The 14,831-nt window shown below is 36.4% G+C and overlaps 4 protein-coding genes across 4 annotated transcripts; 2 read left to right on the plus strand and 2 right to left on the minus strand.

Annotated features, from left to right (window-relative positions):
• Positions 1-508: 508 nt before the first annotated feature.
• Positions 509-1,102, minus strand: LOC129758028 (histone H2A). The gene has a single exon (XM_055755445.1). The coding sequence runs from the start codon at positions 1,100-1,102 to the stop codon at positions 728-730; it is 375 nt and encodes a 124-aa protein (XP_055611420.1). The 3' UTR covers positions 509-727.
• Positions 1,103-1,438: 336 nt separating this feature from the next.
• LOC129758023 (histone H2B) lies at positions 1,439-1,813 on the plus strand. Its single transcript, XM_055755440.1, has one exon. The coding sequence runs from the start codon at positions 1,439-1,441 to the stop codon at positions 1,811-1,813; it is 375 nt and encodes a 124-aa protein (XP_055611415.1).
• Positions 1,814-4,913: 3,100 nt separating this feature from the next.
• Positions 4,914-5,605, plus strand: LOC129758016 (histone H1B-like). Its single transcript, XM_055755433.1, has one exon. It carries the CDS (start codon positions 4,934-4,936, stop codon positions 5,594-5,596), a length of 663 nt encoding a protein of 220 aa, XP_055611408.1. The 5' UTR covers positions 4,914-4,933; the 3' UTR covers positions 5,597-5,605.
• Positions 5,606-12,028: 6,423 nt separating this feature from the next.
• Positions 12,029-12,346, minus strand: LOC129758034 (histone H4). Its single transcript, XM_055755451.1, has one exon. It carries the CDS (start codon positions 12,338-12,340, stop codon positions 12,029-12,031), a length of 312 nt encoding a protein of 103 aa, XP_055611426.1. The 5' UTR covers positions 12,341-12,346.
• Positions 12,347-14,831: the final 2,485 nt, after the last annotated feature.

Below are 14,831 nucleotides of genomic sequence, written 5' to 3' on the forward strand. Positions count from 1 at the left end.
TATGTAGCTTATCTTAACAAGAAGGACTCTTTTATTAATTCCCACGCTAACCTACTATAAGAAAGTTATATCGAAAGCTACTACCATGCCAGGATAGCAATATTTTTCTTTTCAACGAAATCTCTGTTGTAAGTTGAAAACATTGCAGACTTTGGACAGGGCAACCATGTGGTAAAAACCACGAAAGATACTTGACTAAGAACAGGAATAAAGCGTGGACTTCCACTACAATCGCTTCAAATTTGTTGTGTTTGTATATGCATGCTTAAGTCAACTAATACTTTGCCCTCTGTTCACTATTTAAGCTGGCTGATGCAATTTATTCGTAACAATCATTTGAATGCAATACGGCGGCTAGGTAAAATTTATGCTAACTTTTGTCATAAAGGAATTGCAATATGCATCGTCCTTTGGAAGCAATCTGGCACATTTTTCAACTCAAAAGATAATCGTTAATAATTCTGGCAAACTAGTTCTATGATCATGCATAATTTTTCTACGACTTCTTCTTTGCACATATTTATAAAGCATATTCACAACATTGCGAGGTAATTTGGTATTTACTTTTTCATAACTTTTGTTAAATCTTTGTGGGTATACATATTCTCGACAAGAGTATGTCGTATTTGGTTAGGTTAGTAGAATACGAAGCATCAACCAACTCTTAGAAAAAGATTTGTCGTCCTGAAAAGGACGGTTTGAGTATATAAGCAGAGACGAAACCAGTTTAAGCCTTCTTTTCGGTCTTCTTGGGCAGCAGAACGGCTTGGATGTTGGGCAAAACACCTCCCTGAGCGATGGTGACGCCCGAGAGCAGTTTGTTCAACTCCTCGTCATTGCGGATGGCCAGCTGAAGATGACGCGGGATGATACGGGTCTTCTTGTTGTCACGAGCGGCGTTTCCTGCCAATTCCAGCACTTCAGCTGCCAGATATTCCATGACAGCGGCCAGATAGACGGGAGCTCCAGCTCCGACACGTTCTGCGTAGTTGCCCTTGCGGAGCAGACGATGGATACGACCAACTGGGAACTGAAGTCCGGCACGAGATGATCGGGACTTTGCCTTTCCCTTGACTTTTCCTCCTTTGCCGCGGCCAGACATTTTGATGAGTTGAGTTTAGAGTAGCTTCACACCAAAGAAACGACGAATGTAGAATGTTGAAATTCCAAAGAGGGTCGATGCTTATATACTCTTGGCAACCCTAAATTCATGCAGGTATGTCTTTGGCGAATATGAAGCATAAAGCAAACGAGGCAATATGCTACCCTCGATGCAGCATGAATGGGATGAAAAGAAACATTAAAATGTAAAGGAAAATGACGGAATTGAAAAAAAAAGAAATCCGTTTCGGATGAGTTCTGCCTGCTTAAAAGCAGCTGCAACCCAAGCCGGAATCATCTGTTTCGTTTCGAATCTAACCCAAACAACTCTACTGCAATGGCACCGAAAACCAGCGGAAAGGCCGCCAAGAAGTCCGGCAAGGCCCAGAAGAACATCGCCAAGGGAGACAAGAAGAAGAGGAAGGTCCGCAGGAAGGAATCCTATGCTATCTACATCTTCAAAGTGTTGAAGCAAGTCCACCCTGATACCGGAATCTCGTCCAAGGCCATGAGCATCATGAACAGCTTCGTCAACGATATCTTCGAACGTATCGCTGCTGAATCCTCTCGGCTGGCTCACTACAACAAGCGCTCGACCATCACATCCCGCGAAATCCAGACTGCCGTCCGTCTGCTGCTTCCGGGAGAGTTGGCCAAGCACGCCGTCTCTGAAGGAACCAAGGCTGTCACCAAGTACACCAGCTCCAAGTAAATTGACTAAACCATGAATTATACAACGGCCCTTTTCAGGGCCACAACATGTATATGAGAGATGAGTCGATTTTCTTTTCAAATTGTAATCATTCAGTATGATGTTCATTATTTTTATGTGATGTGAATTTTTTTTAGGAGTGTGTTCCGAAACTTATCAATGATTTCCAATCAAATTTGACGAAGAAATGAAAATTACGTATGTTTGGTTAAATACCTCTAAGAAAAAAAAACATTTTCAAGTAGTATAGGCATAACAAAAATTTCACTCTATTTAATTTCGTACAACACAATATACGAAAATTGAAGTGCCAGCATTCCACACTAACGATTTAGAAAAAGAAAAATCTGACAAAAAAGTGGTACTTGAATTCAAATGTTTGTTTCAAGTGACATGTAGGGGAGAGGCGGGCTATATGCGCACATTAAGGAAAGCTCTCATTTTCTCCCGTATTCCAATAGATAGGAGTCTGAAAACTATATGCGCATGAGCGGACATCTGTTTTCTATACGTAAGAGCAATTTTTCTGTTAAAATCTCTTACAGTTTTTGTGAAAATAATTTTATAATAAAAGAAGTCAAAAGAGCCGATTTCCGAAATCAGCGGGCTATATGCGCATATTTATGTTTTAAGCTATATTTCATTAACACTTGCAATATTTTGATATTATTTTATTGAAAATTGTAGAAACGGATGTTAAGGATACGTCAAGGCTGAAATTTTGGTGAATTTTTTTACATCACTAGTTCTTTTGCATGAAACATAGTTAAGTATGCCATATGTCCATATTTCATGGTAATATTTTGTTCATATTGTATTTTTATCGGATCAGTAAGAAGTTCTTCTTTTTTCGCTGTAAGACGGTGATTTGAGCGTAGATTTGATGATTCATTGATGAAAAGTAAAAAAATTATAAGACTAATCTATTTTTCTTGATATAGGCATTTAACCTGCCTTGATATGGGCATTCAGAACCTGTCTCTTATTCCAATATCTTATCATTTACAACTTTGCCAAAACCTTCAATTTGTTGAATTTCCGATTTCCAGATGAATAAGAAAGAAAAACCATTAAAATTTTTGTTCACAGAATCTGTACGCACAATAATCAAAGTTCAATATATTATAACAAAACTGACAAAAATCTTGTTTGAATTTATAAATTTTTTCTACTTTATATAACAATTTAATTGTTTCATGCCATGTGTAAGAAGCGTATTACCTTCAAACTGCACTGATTAGATATGATGAATCTCTCGCCATATCATCAATCGGCTGTATGCGCATATTACCCAACATGCGCATTTAGGAACACTTCCCCCTATATATTTATGCTTCAATCAAATTCACTTTCAAATCCTTATCGCGTGGATGTACATTGTCAATGGTACATCGCTTTGTTGTATGGCCTTTGTTCTGTTTCTCCATCACTGAGCAATTCGATGACCAGTCTGTGATTAATGATTCATCGCGTAGAATTCATACATACCCGCTTTGACTATAGATGCGGTTTAAAAAAAAAAATATTGTGTTACCCTCTATATGTTTATAAGGACCATTGTCTTTTGAAAAATATCAGGAACGTTTTAAAAGCCAAAAGTTAAACGTGTAATTTCATAAGATGACAATAGCTGCAATGTGAAAACAATCAAGTCAAATAATTAATTTTAAGCTTAACTTAGTCAAGCTTAAAATTATTTATTTGACTTGATTGTTCCCAAAATGCAGTTTTTGTCGCCTTATGAATTTACACGTCTATCTTTCGGCTTTAAAAAGGTTCCTGATATTTTTCTAAAGACAACGGTTCGGCTCTAAGTCGTCGAACTGGTGAAAATAAGATTTCGAACCGTGCATTATGTATCAGCGATATTTGCTATAATTCATCTTTGAATGTTTTTGTTTATACAAAAATTCTTTATCAGTGTTTTGTTCAGAAATATTTGCATAACAGCATATAAGCTTACGGATTTGAATTGCTTGAATTTATGAAGAATCACGGAAGAGTTTTTTTTTCGGAAATCTACTAAATTTGATATCTATAATATTGATTATTTTAAAACAAGCGTGTCAAAATTAATTGTCGACACTATTATTGGTAGTGAGACGGATAAAATAAAAAAATTATTTGATTTTAGTCTTAAGTCTATTACTTTAAAAGGATTTTATACTGTTTGAAAAATCAGAGTAAATTGAACTCATTTCAAAGGGTCAAATATTCTGTAAATAAATTGTTATCAGTTTTTAATGGCACTCAAAAAAGGTTTAGACATCAGAAAAGCGAAATCTATATCTCAAAATGATTATGTTTTCAACTTTAAACATCTGTAAAAAGATCATTGAGTTATGAATAAAAATTAAATCAGAACAGTGGTTGTTGTTCTATAAGTTGGCATCATACAAAGCATAAAGCTTTACCGAACACGTGGTGTGCAAAGTCTTTCATTGTGTTCTTTAAAAAAAGATGAGGTTTTTATATAAAAATTAAAAAATAGCTTTAATAATAAAAAATCAAAACTTTTTGTGAGTTATAAGGGAAATCATCATTCACTTATAACTCATTGTTCTTTTATTGTTAAGTTAACCAACTTATAACTCACGAACTTAATTCAAATTATGGTCCCCTGAAAGTGTCTCGCAAAATCGCATTTTGATATGGATAAAACATATAATTATTTGAAAAATTTGGATGATCCATCAAGTTAACATACCATTTCTCAATTTGAACAGCAAATCATATCAATTGTCATTGTTTCAATAGTGGAAATTGACATTTTTGATAACAACCTTCAATTTTATTGCTAAAGGATGGTATGAAACGTCATAATTTCCCATGCCTCCGTCAACATTCAGTCTGTTCGAATGGATTTTCTTATAAGCTATTGAGTTCACTTTCAATAAATGATATTTAAATCAATGATTTAATGTTCAAAAGATAGATAAACAGTGTTTTTAAAAAAGCTTTCTTAAAATCTAAAAATGATTTTCTTCGAATGAAATACCGATACCTGCCGCTTGTCACTAGCACGGACATCAAATGCGACGGACTGTTTGGTGCTGTCATTGGCTTCATTCATAAGCTTTTCCTCGTGAAGTGTGAGTATTCTACCAAACCAAAACCAAAATGACTGAAACCGAAGTTGCTACCGCGGCTCCAGCTGCCTCTCCTGCCAAGGCCACCAAGAAGCCAAAGGCCCCGAAGGGAGAAAAGAAGCCCAAGAAGCCATCCACCCACCCGCCAGTCAACGACATGGTAGTCGCAGCCATCAAGACCCTGAAGGAACGCAAGGGATCGTCACTGCAGGCCATCAAGAAGTACATCGCTGCCAACTACAAGTGTGATGTGGCCAAGCTGTCGCCCTTCATCAAGAAGGCCCTGAAGAGCGGTGTCGAGAAGGGCAAGTTCACCCAACCCAAAGGCACCGGTGCTTCCGGATCGTTCAAGATCAAGGCTGAGGATAAGAAGCCAGCTGGCGAGAAGAAGAAGAAGGTCGCCGCCAAGAAGCCAAAGAAGGCCGCTGGTGAGAAGAAGACCGTGGCCAAGAAGCCAAAGGCCGCTGGCGCCAAGAAACCGAAAGCCGCTGCCGCTAAGAAGCCAAAGGCCGCCGCTGAAAAGAAGGCCAAGGCTGCCACGGCCAAGACTGCCAAAAAAGCCGGCACCGTGAAGAAGGCTGCTGCCCCCAAGAAGGCCGCTGCCAAGCCAAAGGCCGCTGCCAAGAAGCCAAAGACCCCAAAGAAGCCTGTTGCCAAGAAGACTGTGGCCAAGAAGGCTGCCGCCAAGAAGTAAATTGTCTCTGAATTGATCAATTCAACTAAACCAACAGAATCAGTCCTTTTCAGGACTACCAGTCATGTTACACAAGAGTTTAAGAAACGATTATTTTTCATTATTTTGATAGCATAGTTTGATATTGGGCAGAACAAATCCTATCAAAATTATAGCTTATCAAGATATGAGTGCTTCGGGAAAAATTTCTAGTGGAATGTCAATCAACCGCAATATTGGCAAAAACCATGCTCTTATTTTGGTTTCCCAAAAATTGGACTCAAATTTATGGATCTGTTAAGTCATTAATGTATGGTTTAGGCTGTTGACTTCGATGTCCGTGTTTCATAAAAAGTTGTACGTATATCAAAATAAGATATAATCCATTCATTTTAAGACAATCCAAAAAAAAATCTGTATCATTGAAAATAAGCTCAACCGCATTCAAGTCTGTCAATCAGAATAAGATATAATGCAGATTGGAGAAACTTAAAATCGAAAATTTAGAGTACTTCATTATAACTGAATCAGATGTAAATATCTTGGTGAGATACGTTTGGGTTTATTATTTTTATATGCTCTCCTGATCGGGTAGAGGGGCAACATCGAGCCTAAAATCGGATGACATAACTATGATTTTTGAATCATTATTACGTGTGAAGGTTTGTGTGTAGTTTTGTTTCCAAAATGGTTTTTAACAACACAATAGAGGTAAATTTTTAGTTTTCAGTACATCTAAAATTTCACATTCTTGTACACGTGTCACTTATAAAAAAATTTATAAAATGTGTTACGTAGGAAGGCAAGCTTATGGGCTGGACATAAATTGGGCTCATGGGCTGGACATAAATTATACCTATCTCATTTGATTTTGTTTTTATGAGGATAATGTACTTTAAGGGATATCTTTTGGGTTTGGAAATGCTCTGGATGGTTTTCAAAGAACGATGCATAATGCAATGCCTGTATGACATAGGTAGCATGACAAACGCCAGCATAAATTATACCTATCCGCCATCTTACATTTTCATGGCTGACACTAATCAATTATATGAACCTTCGAATGCTCGGCAAATGTGCCGTTGTAAGTGTTATCAGGTAGATTTTTATCGTTACCCGTCCTATTGTGGGCGTTGTCAGGTAAATATATGTCTCCTTTCTAAGAACTTGAATAGCCAACTGGGGATTTTTTTTTATTATCTGACGGGTTTGCGCCGGGGGTCTTCAGATTTTCCCAAAAATTGAAAATTTGGTTCATTTTTGCGACTTAAAAACACATGTATTTTTTCAGATTTCTAACATTTTTATTTTTTGAGTTAGCTTCGGTTAGATTTTTTTGTATAAAAAAAATAACCATTTTTCAAAGCTTCATAACTCTGTTGTTTCTCAACGGAAATTATAAAATAGCACATCAAAATGCATTGAAATTTTATCAGCTTTCCATATAGAATAGTTGAAAAAAATTAAATAATGACCTTCAACATGAAAAGTTGTAAATAAACTTTAAATGGCGTCTAAAAGTACCGGCTGCACCACCGAATATTTTGCAAAAAATACCATTGTATAGCTCGATTCATGATGCAACTTTCATTTGAAGACACCAAAGTGGGCCATTAACACCTTGAAGAGTTATGAAAGAAATAATGACAATAAATCTCTTTTTTTGCATCGAAAACAAACAATGGTGGAACAACTGCACTCACATATGGAGGTAGCGCGCACTTCTAACAACATGGAAACGAAAGAACTTATCAAAGCTGGTAAAAAACACTATTTTTTTGTCCTTTTCAGACTGCCCTTACTCGCATAACAGTCCCAAATGAATTTTCGTCATTTTAGGTCAACATAAGGCTTCAACATAAAAGACTAAAAAAAGTTGTTTTGTTCTAGAAATTTCGAAAAAAAATATCAATTCGTGGCTGTCCTATATGAAATATACCTGAATAACAGTTCCATATGTGAAATACCACGGATTTGGTTACTTTTCAATGTTTCTTTCGGCAAAATAGTCTTTGGTTTATTGCTTTGAATCATTTAAACATTTTTTTAACTCACTTGATGTCGAATGATGCACACTAGTTTTCGAAGGCAGGTCTGACTTTCTTAGGAATGACTTCCTGAGCGAAAATCTATCGGATGCAATCAAAAATCGTAAAAAGATTCAACTTATAATGTGGAATTCATGATATTTTTTTTTGCAAAAGTATGTTTCTTTTTCTGACAATTGCATTTGGAAGTTCAAAAATGATCAAATTTAAGTCTTAGAAAGTAGCTTGGTGAGAAAAATATGGGAATTTTGTATGGGACTGTTATGCTAGTAGATTCGAAAAAGGTTTCAAATCTGGTCGATTAACAGTCCCATAATGAATAAAAATGGTGCTCTCGACCTTACCAATAACCCAATTTCGAAAATGTCAGGTCTAACGATCAATTATAACAACCTAGAAACGATTTTCGTTTATGCTGAAAGTGGTGGTCACAATTTAAAAATATATTCCAAAACAGAAAAAGCTGATTGTCTCGCTTGTTTATTTTTGTGTATGGGACTGTTATGAAAGAAGGGGCGGTAGATTGTTGCAGTTTAACTGATTTCATGTTATATCCAAAAATCTAATAACGTATTCGTTTATAACCAGTTTTGCACCAGGTCACAACAAGTTATGCACATTTTACTGTCATTTTTAGAAGTTTATGCGCTAAGTTTTGCATCCGTAATTCCCCAGATTTGATTTAAAATGGACGGTGGAACACTGAAGATTCGTTTGTAAGCGATCGAGGTAGCAAAACACTGACGACGAATAATGTTCGTTCTAGTATGGTAAACCTCAAAACTGGGCGAATGTAGAAAACGAATACGGTAAAAGTATCATATTTTCATCATTTTACAGCCTGGGCTAGCCATACTGAGCTCTTCGATTATTTCTACAACATTTGTGCCACTTTCTCATACTTTTTTATCAATGGGAAAGGATTTTGGTGTCCAGTGCTTAGCTCCCGACATAAAAACTATGTAAAGCACGTCTATGTTTCATTTTTTTAATCACATTTTTGTGATCCCAAACACAGGGACTGAACCTTCTACTATTGGCATTGATTACGCTTCACAATGATCTTTGATCGAAAAATTAATAAGTTATATAGTATATGACCAGGTTGTAAAAGCAACATTCCCATTATTAGTTATATCACTTAAACAATTCGATACTCAGAATTTTGGTTAAAATTTAAAGTCAGTTTTGCTGCAAACACTCTACAGAGCACGAAAAAGTAGTGTTTTTTACCTGCTTTGGTAAGTTCTTTTGTTTCCATGTTGTTAGAAGTGCGCGCTACCTCCATATGTGAGTGCAGTTGTTCCACCATTGTTTGTTTTCGATGCAAAAAAAGAGATTTATTGTCATTATTTCTTTCATAACTCTTCAAGGTGTTAATGGCCCACTTTGGTGTCTTCAAATGAAAGTTGCATCATGAATCGAGCTATACAATGGTATTTTTTGCAAAATATTCGGTGGTGCAGCCGGTACTTTTAGACGCCATTTAAAATTTATTTACAACTTTTCATGTTGAAGGTCATTATTTAATTTTTTTCAACTATTCTATTTGGAAAGCTGATAAAATTTCAATGCATTTTGATGTGCTATTTTATAATTTCCGTTGAGAAACAACAGAGTTATGTAGCTTTGAAAAATGGTTATTTTTTATTTACAAAAAAATCTAACCGAAGCTAACTCAAAAAATAAAAATGTTAGAAATCTGAAAAAATACATGTGTTTTTAAGTCGCAAAAATGAACCAAATTTTCAATTTTGGGGAAAATCTGAAGACCCCCGGCGCAAATTGTCAGATAATAAAAAAAAATCCCCAACTATGACCTGTTCCTTGGTCTGCCTTCAACATATTAGCTAAATTTTGATTCAGAACTTCAATGCTTTTCGCTGCATCTAATTTCAGAGAATTACTGTTCAAAGATCGAACAAAGAAACAATTTCTTGATCGATGAAATGACCTGTTTCACAGATGTGTAATGCGACTGAAGATCTAGAATTCTGTGAAGGAAGTTTTCGAATCTGATTTGGCAAATACCAAATGATCTTCGAACCTATCTATTAAATTCTTTTTTGTTTGTCCAATGTATACCTTTTCACAGTCAGAACAACTGATCTTGTAAACACCGGATCTGTGCCGAAGTTCCACTGGATCTTTTTTTGGTCCTAAAAAGGATTTCAATTGATTATTGCAACTACTGAAAACCAATTCAATATCATGTTTCGTTCCCTTGAATCGCAATTCAAGAGCATTGAAGCTATTTAATTCCATCGATCTCCGTTGAAACTCGTTTTAAAATTGGAGTTAAAGTAGTAGAGGATGTCTTTGGAGAATTTTTGTTTTATATTTTGTTGATGATGGCTTGAATAGAACTGGGTTAGTATCCGTTGTTATTAGCTGTTTAGAAGATATATTGAAGTTCCTTTTCTTTCCCATCTTTAGAGAAAGGAATTGAATTCATTCTGTGGATCAAATGATGGAAAGTGGCCATCTTATGTGGTTTCCTGTAAATCTCAAAATTCAAAAGATTTTTTTCTCTTTTTATGAGAACGTCTAGGAAAAGGATTTTCTTGTCCTCTTCCATTTCACAAGTGAACTTTATATTCTTATGCAAACCATTTATAGATGTCAGAAATTCATCGAAGTGAACATTTTATTTTGAGTTTTGTTGTTTGGCACCTTCATTCGATCTGAATTATATCACACTAGCTGACCCGGTGTGCTTTGCTACACCTTTCAAAATCAAATGATATTTTCAGAATTTTCTCAAATTTTTATTGTTTTGTTGGCATTATTTTAAATCAAATTATAACATTATTCATAAGCAACCGCTATAAAATGAGAGCTGCAGCTGGAGTTTCGAATTGCAACACAAATATAACTTAAACTAATATTCTCAATCTTGATCTATAAATTTGTGTTAAAGATCTGATTAATTAAATCTGTTTTTTTAAGCTTCGCCCTAAAAAAGGAGGGTCTAACATTAATCGTACGCAAACAATCCAACTTATAAAATATGGTTGTTTTTGTTTGATATGTCATGGATTTATGCTAAAAACTGATAAGAGAGCCCCTCCTGTCCTTCCCTTCCCCCCATGCTAAATGGAGGTCGTGATCTTTAATAACCGTACCCATTTTTTTTTCGTTCCCAAAAATCCTCTCGTATCAAATATTGTTTCATTGGTTGATAAGTTGAGGGATGAATCATCATGAAAAAAAGATTGATAAGTTTTTAAGCTTTAAAACAAAATTTCTATGAAACCCCCTCCTTCCTTCTCCTCTTCGAAGGAGTGAGGGATACCAAATATTCATAGAAGTATTTCTCGTACCCAAATATCGTTTTATGCCATATAAGGTTCCATTTGCTGTTGTAGTTCTTGAGTTAGGCAATAAAAATTGTTTGAAACTTCCCTCCCTCTTTCCTTCCTCCCCGCTGGAAGAAGGAAGGGGTCTTGAACAATCATTAGAACATGTCACGTTCCCAAATACCCACTCATGCCAAATTTGGTTCAATTGACTTAATTAGTTTTTGAGTTATGTAAAAAAATATAAAAGCCCCCCTCCCCTTTATATCTACCTACTGGAAAGAGGGAGGGGTCTCAAATAATCATAGAAATATTTTTCGTATCCAAATACCTCCCCATGCTAAATTTGGTTCTATTTGCTTTATTAGTTTTTTAATTATGTAAAAAAATATGAAAGAGGCCCCTCCCTCTTTCAACTGGAAAGTAGGAGAGGTCTCAAATAATCATTGAGATATTTTTTTTGTAACAAAATACCTTCCCATGCCAAATTTGGTTCCAATATCTTGATTAGTTTTCGAGTTATATGAAGAATTGTAAGGTAACCACCCTCCCCCTTCCTATCACCCCATTGAAAGGAAGGGGGGTATCTAATATTCATAAAAATATTCCTCGTTCCCAAATACCACCCCATGCCAAATTTGATACCATTTGCTTGATGCGTTCTCGAGTTATGTAAAAAATTGACTTTTGTTTGGGAGGCCCCTCCCCCCCTTCATGAGAGAGGGAGGGGTCTCAAACCATAATAGGAACCTTCACCTGCCTCCAATACCCCCACCTGCCAAGTTTCACGCAAATCGATTCAGTAGTTTCCGAGTCTATAGGGAACAGACAGACAGACAGACAGACAGACAGAAATTCATTTTTATATATATAGATATTGCTAGCCAGACGAGGTGATTGAATTCGGTACCACTTTGACAAAAAAGTCTTCTCGGACCTAACATGATGTTGAACATATACTAAAATTGGAACAAAACAGAGAAGATTTGCTTAGCTACTTTTCCTGTCTTCCATCATTGTACAATAAGAAAACTCAAGTTGATCTCCTCCAAAACAGTATTTGTGGCCCTGAAAAGGGCCGTTTTTGATAGTATGAATTCCATGATTTAACCTCCGAAACCGTACAGAGTGCGTCCCTGGCGTTTCAAGGCATAGACGACGTCCATGGCAGTGACGGTCTTCCGCTTGGCGTGTTCAGTATAAGTAACAGCGTCACGGATCACGTTTTCCAAGAACACCTTCAGAACACCACGAGTTTCCTCGTAGATCAAACCGGAGATACGCTTGACTCCTCCACGACGAGCCAGACGACGGATAGCGGGCTTGGTGATTCCCTGGATGTTATCACGCAAAACCTTGCGATGACGCTTGGCTCCACCCTTTCCTAGACCTTTTCCTCCTTTGCCGCGGCCAGTCATTATTTAGGATTTGTGATAAGTTGCCTACTGACGGTTGAAACGAAACTGATGCCTAAAGGACTATGAGGGTCCTGCTTTTATACGATTTTCTGAAGGTAGACTTTCGAGCATTCCGTTATGCTGCTCCTTCGCTTGAAGAGCATAATGTTGCGTGGGTTAAGGGGAAGTTTCCCTTCCATGCAAGAACATAGCATATGCCGTTCAATCGGCAACATGTTTTTCGAGCAGAGGTATAAATATGTCCGCTCAAAACCGTTGAGGGTTATTCTGAATTCATCGTTTCTCTTGATCATTTCTCAAAAACAATTCAACCACCATGGCTCGTACCAAGCAAACCGCTCGTAAGTCCACCGGAGGAAAAGCTCCTCGCAAACAGCTGGCCACTAAGGCTGCTCGTAAGAGTGCTCCAGCCACCGGAGGAGTCAAGAAGCCTCATCGTTATCGGCCAGGAACCGTTGCTCTGCGTGAGATCCGTCGTTACCAGAAATCCACTGAGCTGCTGATCCGCAAGTTGCCCTTCCAACGTCTGGTTCGTGAAATCGCTCAGGATTTCAAGACCGATCTGCGTTTCCAGAGTTCGGCCGTCATGGCTCTGCAGGAAGCTAGCGAGGCCTATCTGGTTGGACTGTTCGAGGACACCAATCTGTGTGCCATCCATGCCAAGCGTGTAACGATCATGCCAAAGGACATCCAGCTGGCTCGTCGTATTCGTGGAGAACGTGCTTAAATTTTCATTCATTGGTTCAAACAAACGGCCCTTTTCAGGGCCATCAAATTTTCTTTTTAAGAGATAGTTATTAACTTTTATTTGTCCTATCACCAAAAAGATCTCGTCAATGGACCACACATGTAGTTTAGAGCTGTCCTTGACAAAAATGCCCTGCTGACATTATCAACATATATTCGATTTCTTATTCCGAAAGCGCTTTAGCTTTGATCTCTACACCAATCAATACATGAAATTCTCATAACAGTTCTACCTTCAATAATAAATCTCGTCGATGTGCCATGAATTAAAATCTGAATGTATCCCAAAGACAAGGAAACTTAATGTCTGTATGTATGTATTGAATCCACCTTGGGTTTACGGCAGCGCCGCGGTTGTGGCAAAAAAAATAACCCACACGTCCATCTTGGCTACCACGCAACACAACAATAACCACTCTATGAGACTTCTAAGGGAATGGAATCGTAAGCAGAGGCACTAACGGTATCCAGGGTGAAAAGGGGAAAAGTCTCGAGAAGCTATAACCATGTTGTTGACTAACCAAGATAGCATGCAAATTATAATCCCGCCGCCAAGGCTTCCGAAAAAAGAGTGCGTCCTTATTTTACAAAAAGTAATCAAACACTTTCTTTTCCTCAACCATGCCAAATTCGGGGGAACGTCCAGTATTCGAAACGGGAACTAGCATACACGGTAACCGCTCTTTTTGTAAAACGAGGATACCCAGATGCCCCTACCCTAGATATAAATATAATACAATAGATATATAATACAATGAAATATAATATGAAATTGTTGTAATGTTATAGCATATGCATAGTAATGTAATGAGTATGATGTTGTGTTAAAATAAAATAATTTAGTACAATATCCAAAAGTCATCTACTGTTAATTGTCGGCCTTCGATCAGACCGAACTGAGCGCCATGAGAAAACATAGTAACAACAGAAATTTAATCTTTCCTAATTCATATTCTAGATCGAAGGGCCAATTCTATCGATTACAATGAATTCCTTGGTTTATAACTATCGACTCTGGTTGATAAACATCAATGATTTTGTCTCAATATGAAAATATTTGCACTCTAAAGTATCTTAAAAAAATAATGATGGCCTTGCAGTTCAGTCTGGTCGAATTCCGACCAAATATAAGTTTATATAAAAAATACAGCTGAAAATATGTCTATAATATGTTATTAAAAAAAAATATAATATGAAAATATAAGGATATCTAATTCTATGATAATATCTAGTCATTGTGAAGATTGTTACATTATGATACATAGATGTTTAGAATAGATTATTATTTTGTTAATTTATCTCAATGTGTTCCAAAATAGTTGATCTGAAAAAAAAAATAATAAATGTTTTCTGATAAAATAAAACTTTATTAACAGATTCATATCAATGTCTGTTTGTTTCCTCCAAAATACAGGACCTTCTCCTGAATATATTTTGAAAACTAAAACATAAATAAATTAGAAATTTATGATAGGGTAAAGGGCTTATTATGGAATCCTTGAAAATTAGTGTCACGATGGTAAATTTATTGGGCAATGTTTTGAATAAGCATTATCTGAAAAAGTGAAATATAAATTAGAACACTCTTCAATGAAGAATATTTAAATGACATTTTTATTTTTGACGCACTGCTTTTAAGCAAGTTTACAACCGAAATGGTATTAATTTACGATATTATAATATTTTTTAGCACGTAGCATAAATTGTCATATGTGTATGTTTGTTTATATGGTTCCTCCATTTG

Source organism: Uranotaenia lowii, chromosome 3, assembly GCF_029784155.1.
Source record: "Uranotaenia lowii strain MFRU-FL chromosome 3, ASM2978415v1, whole genome shotgun sequence".
Taxonomy (NCBI): domain Eukaryota; kingdom Metazoa; phylum Arthropoda; class Insecta; order Diptera; family Culicidae; genus Uranotaenia; species Uranotaenia lowii.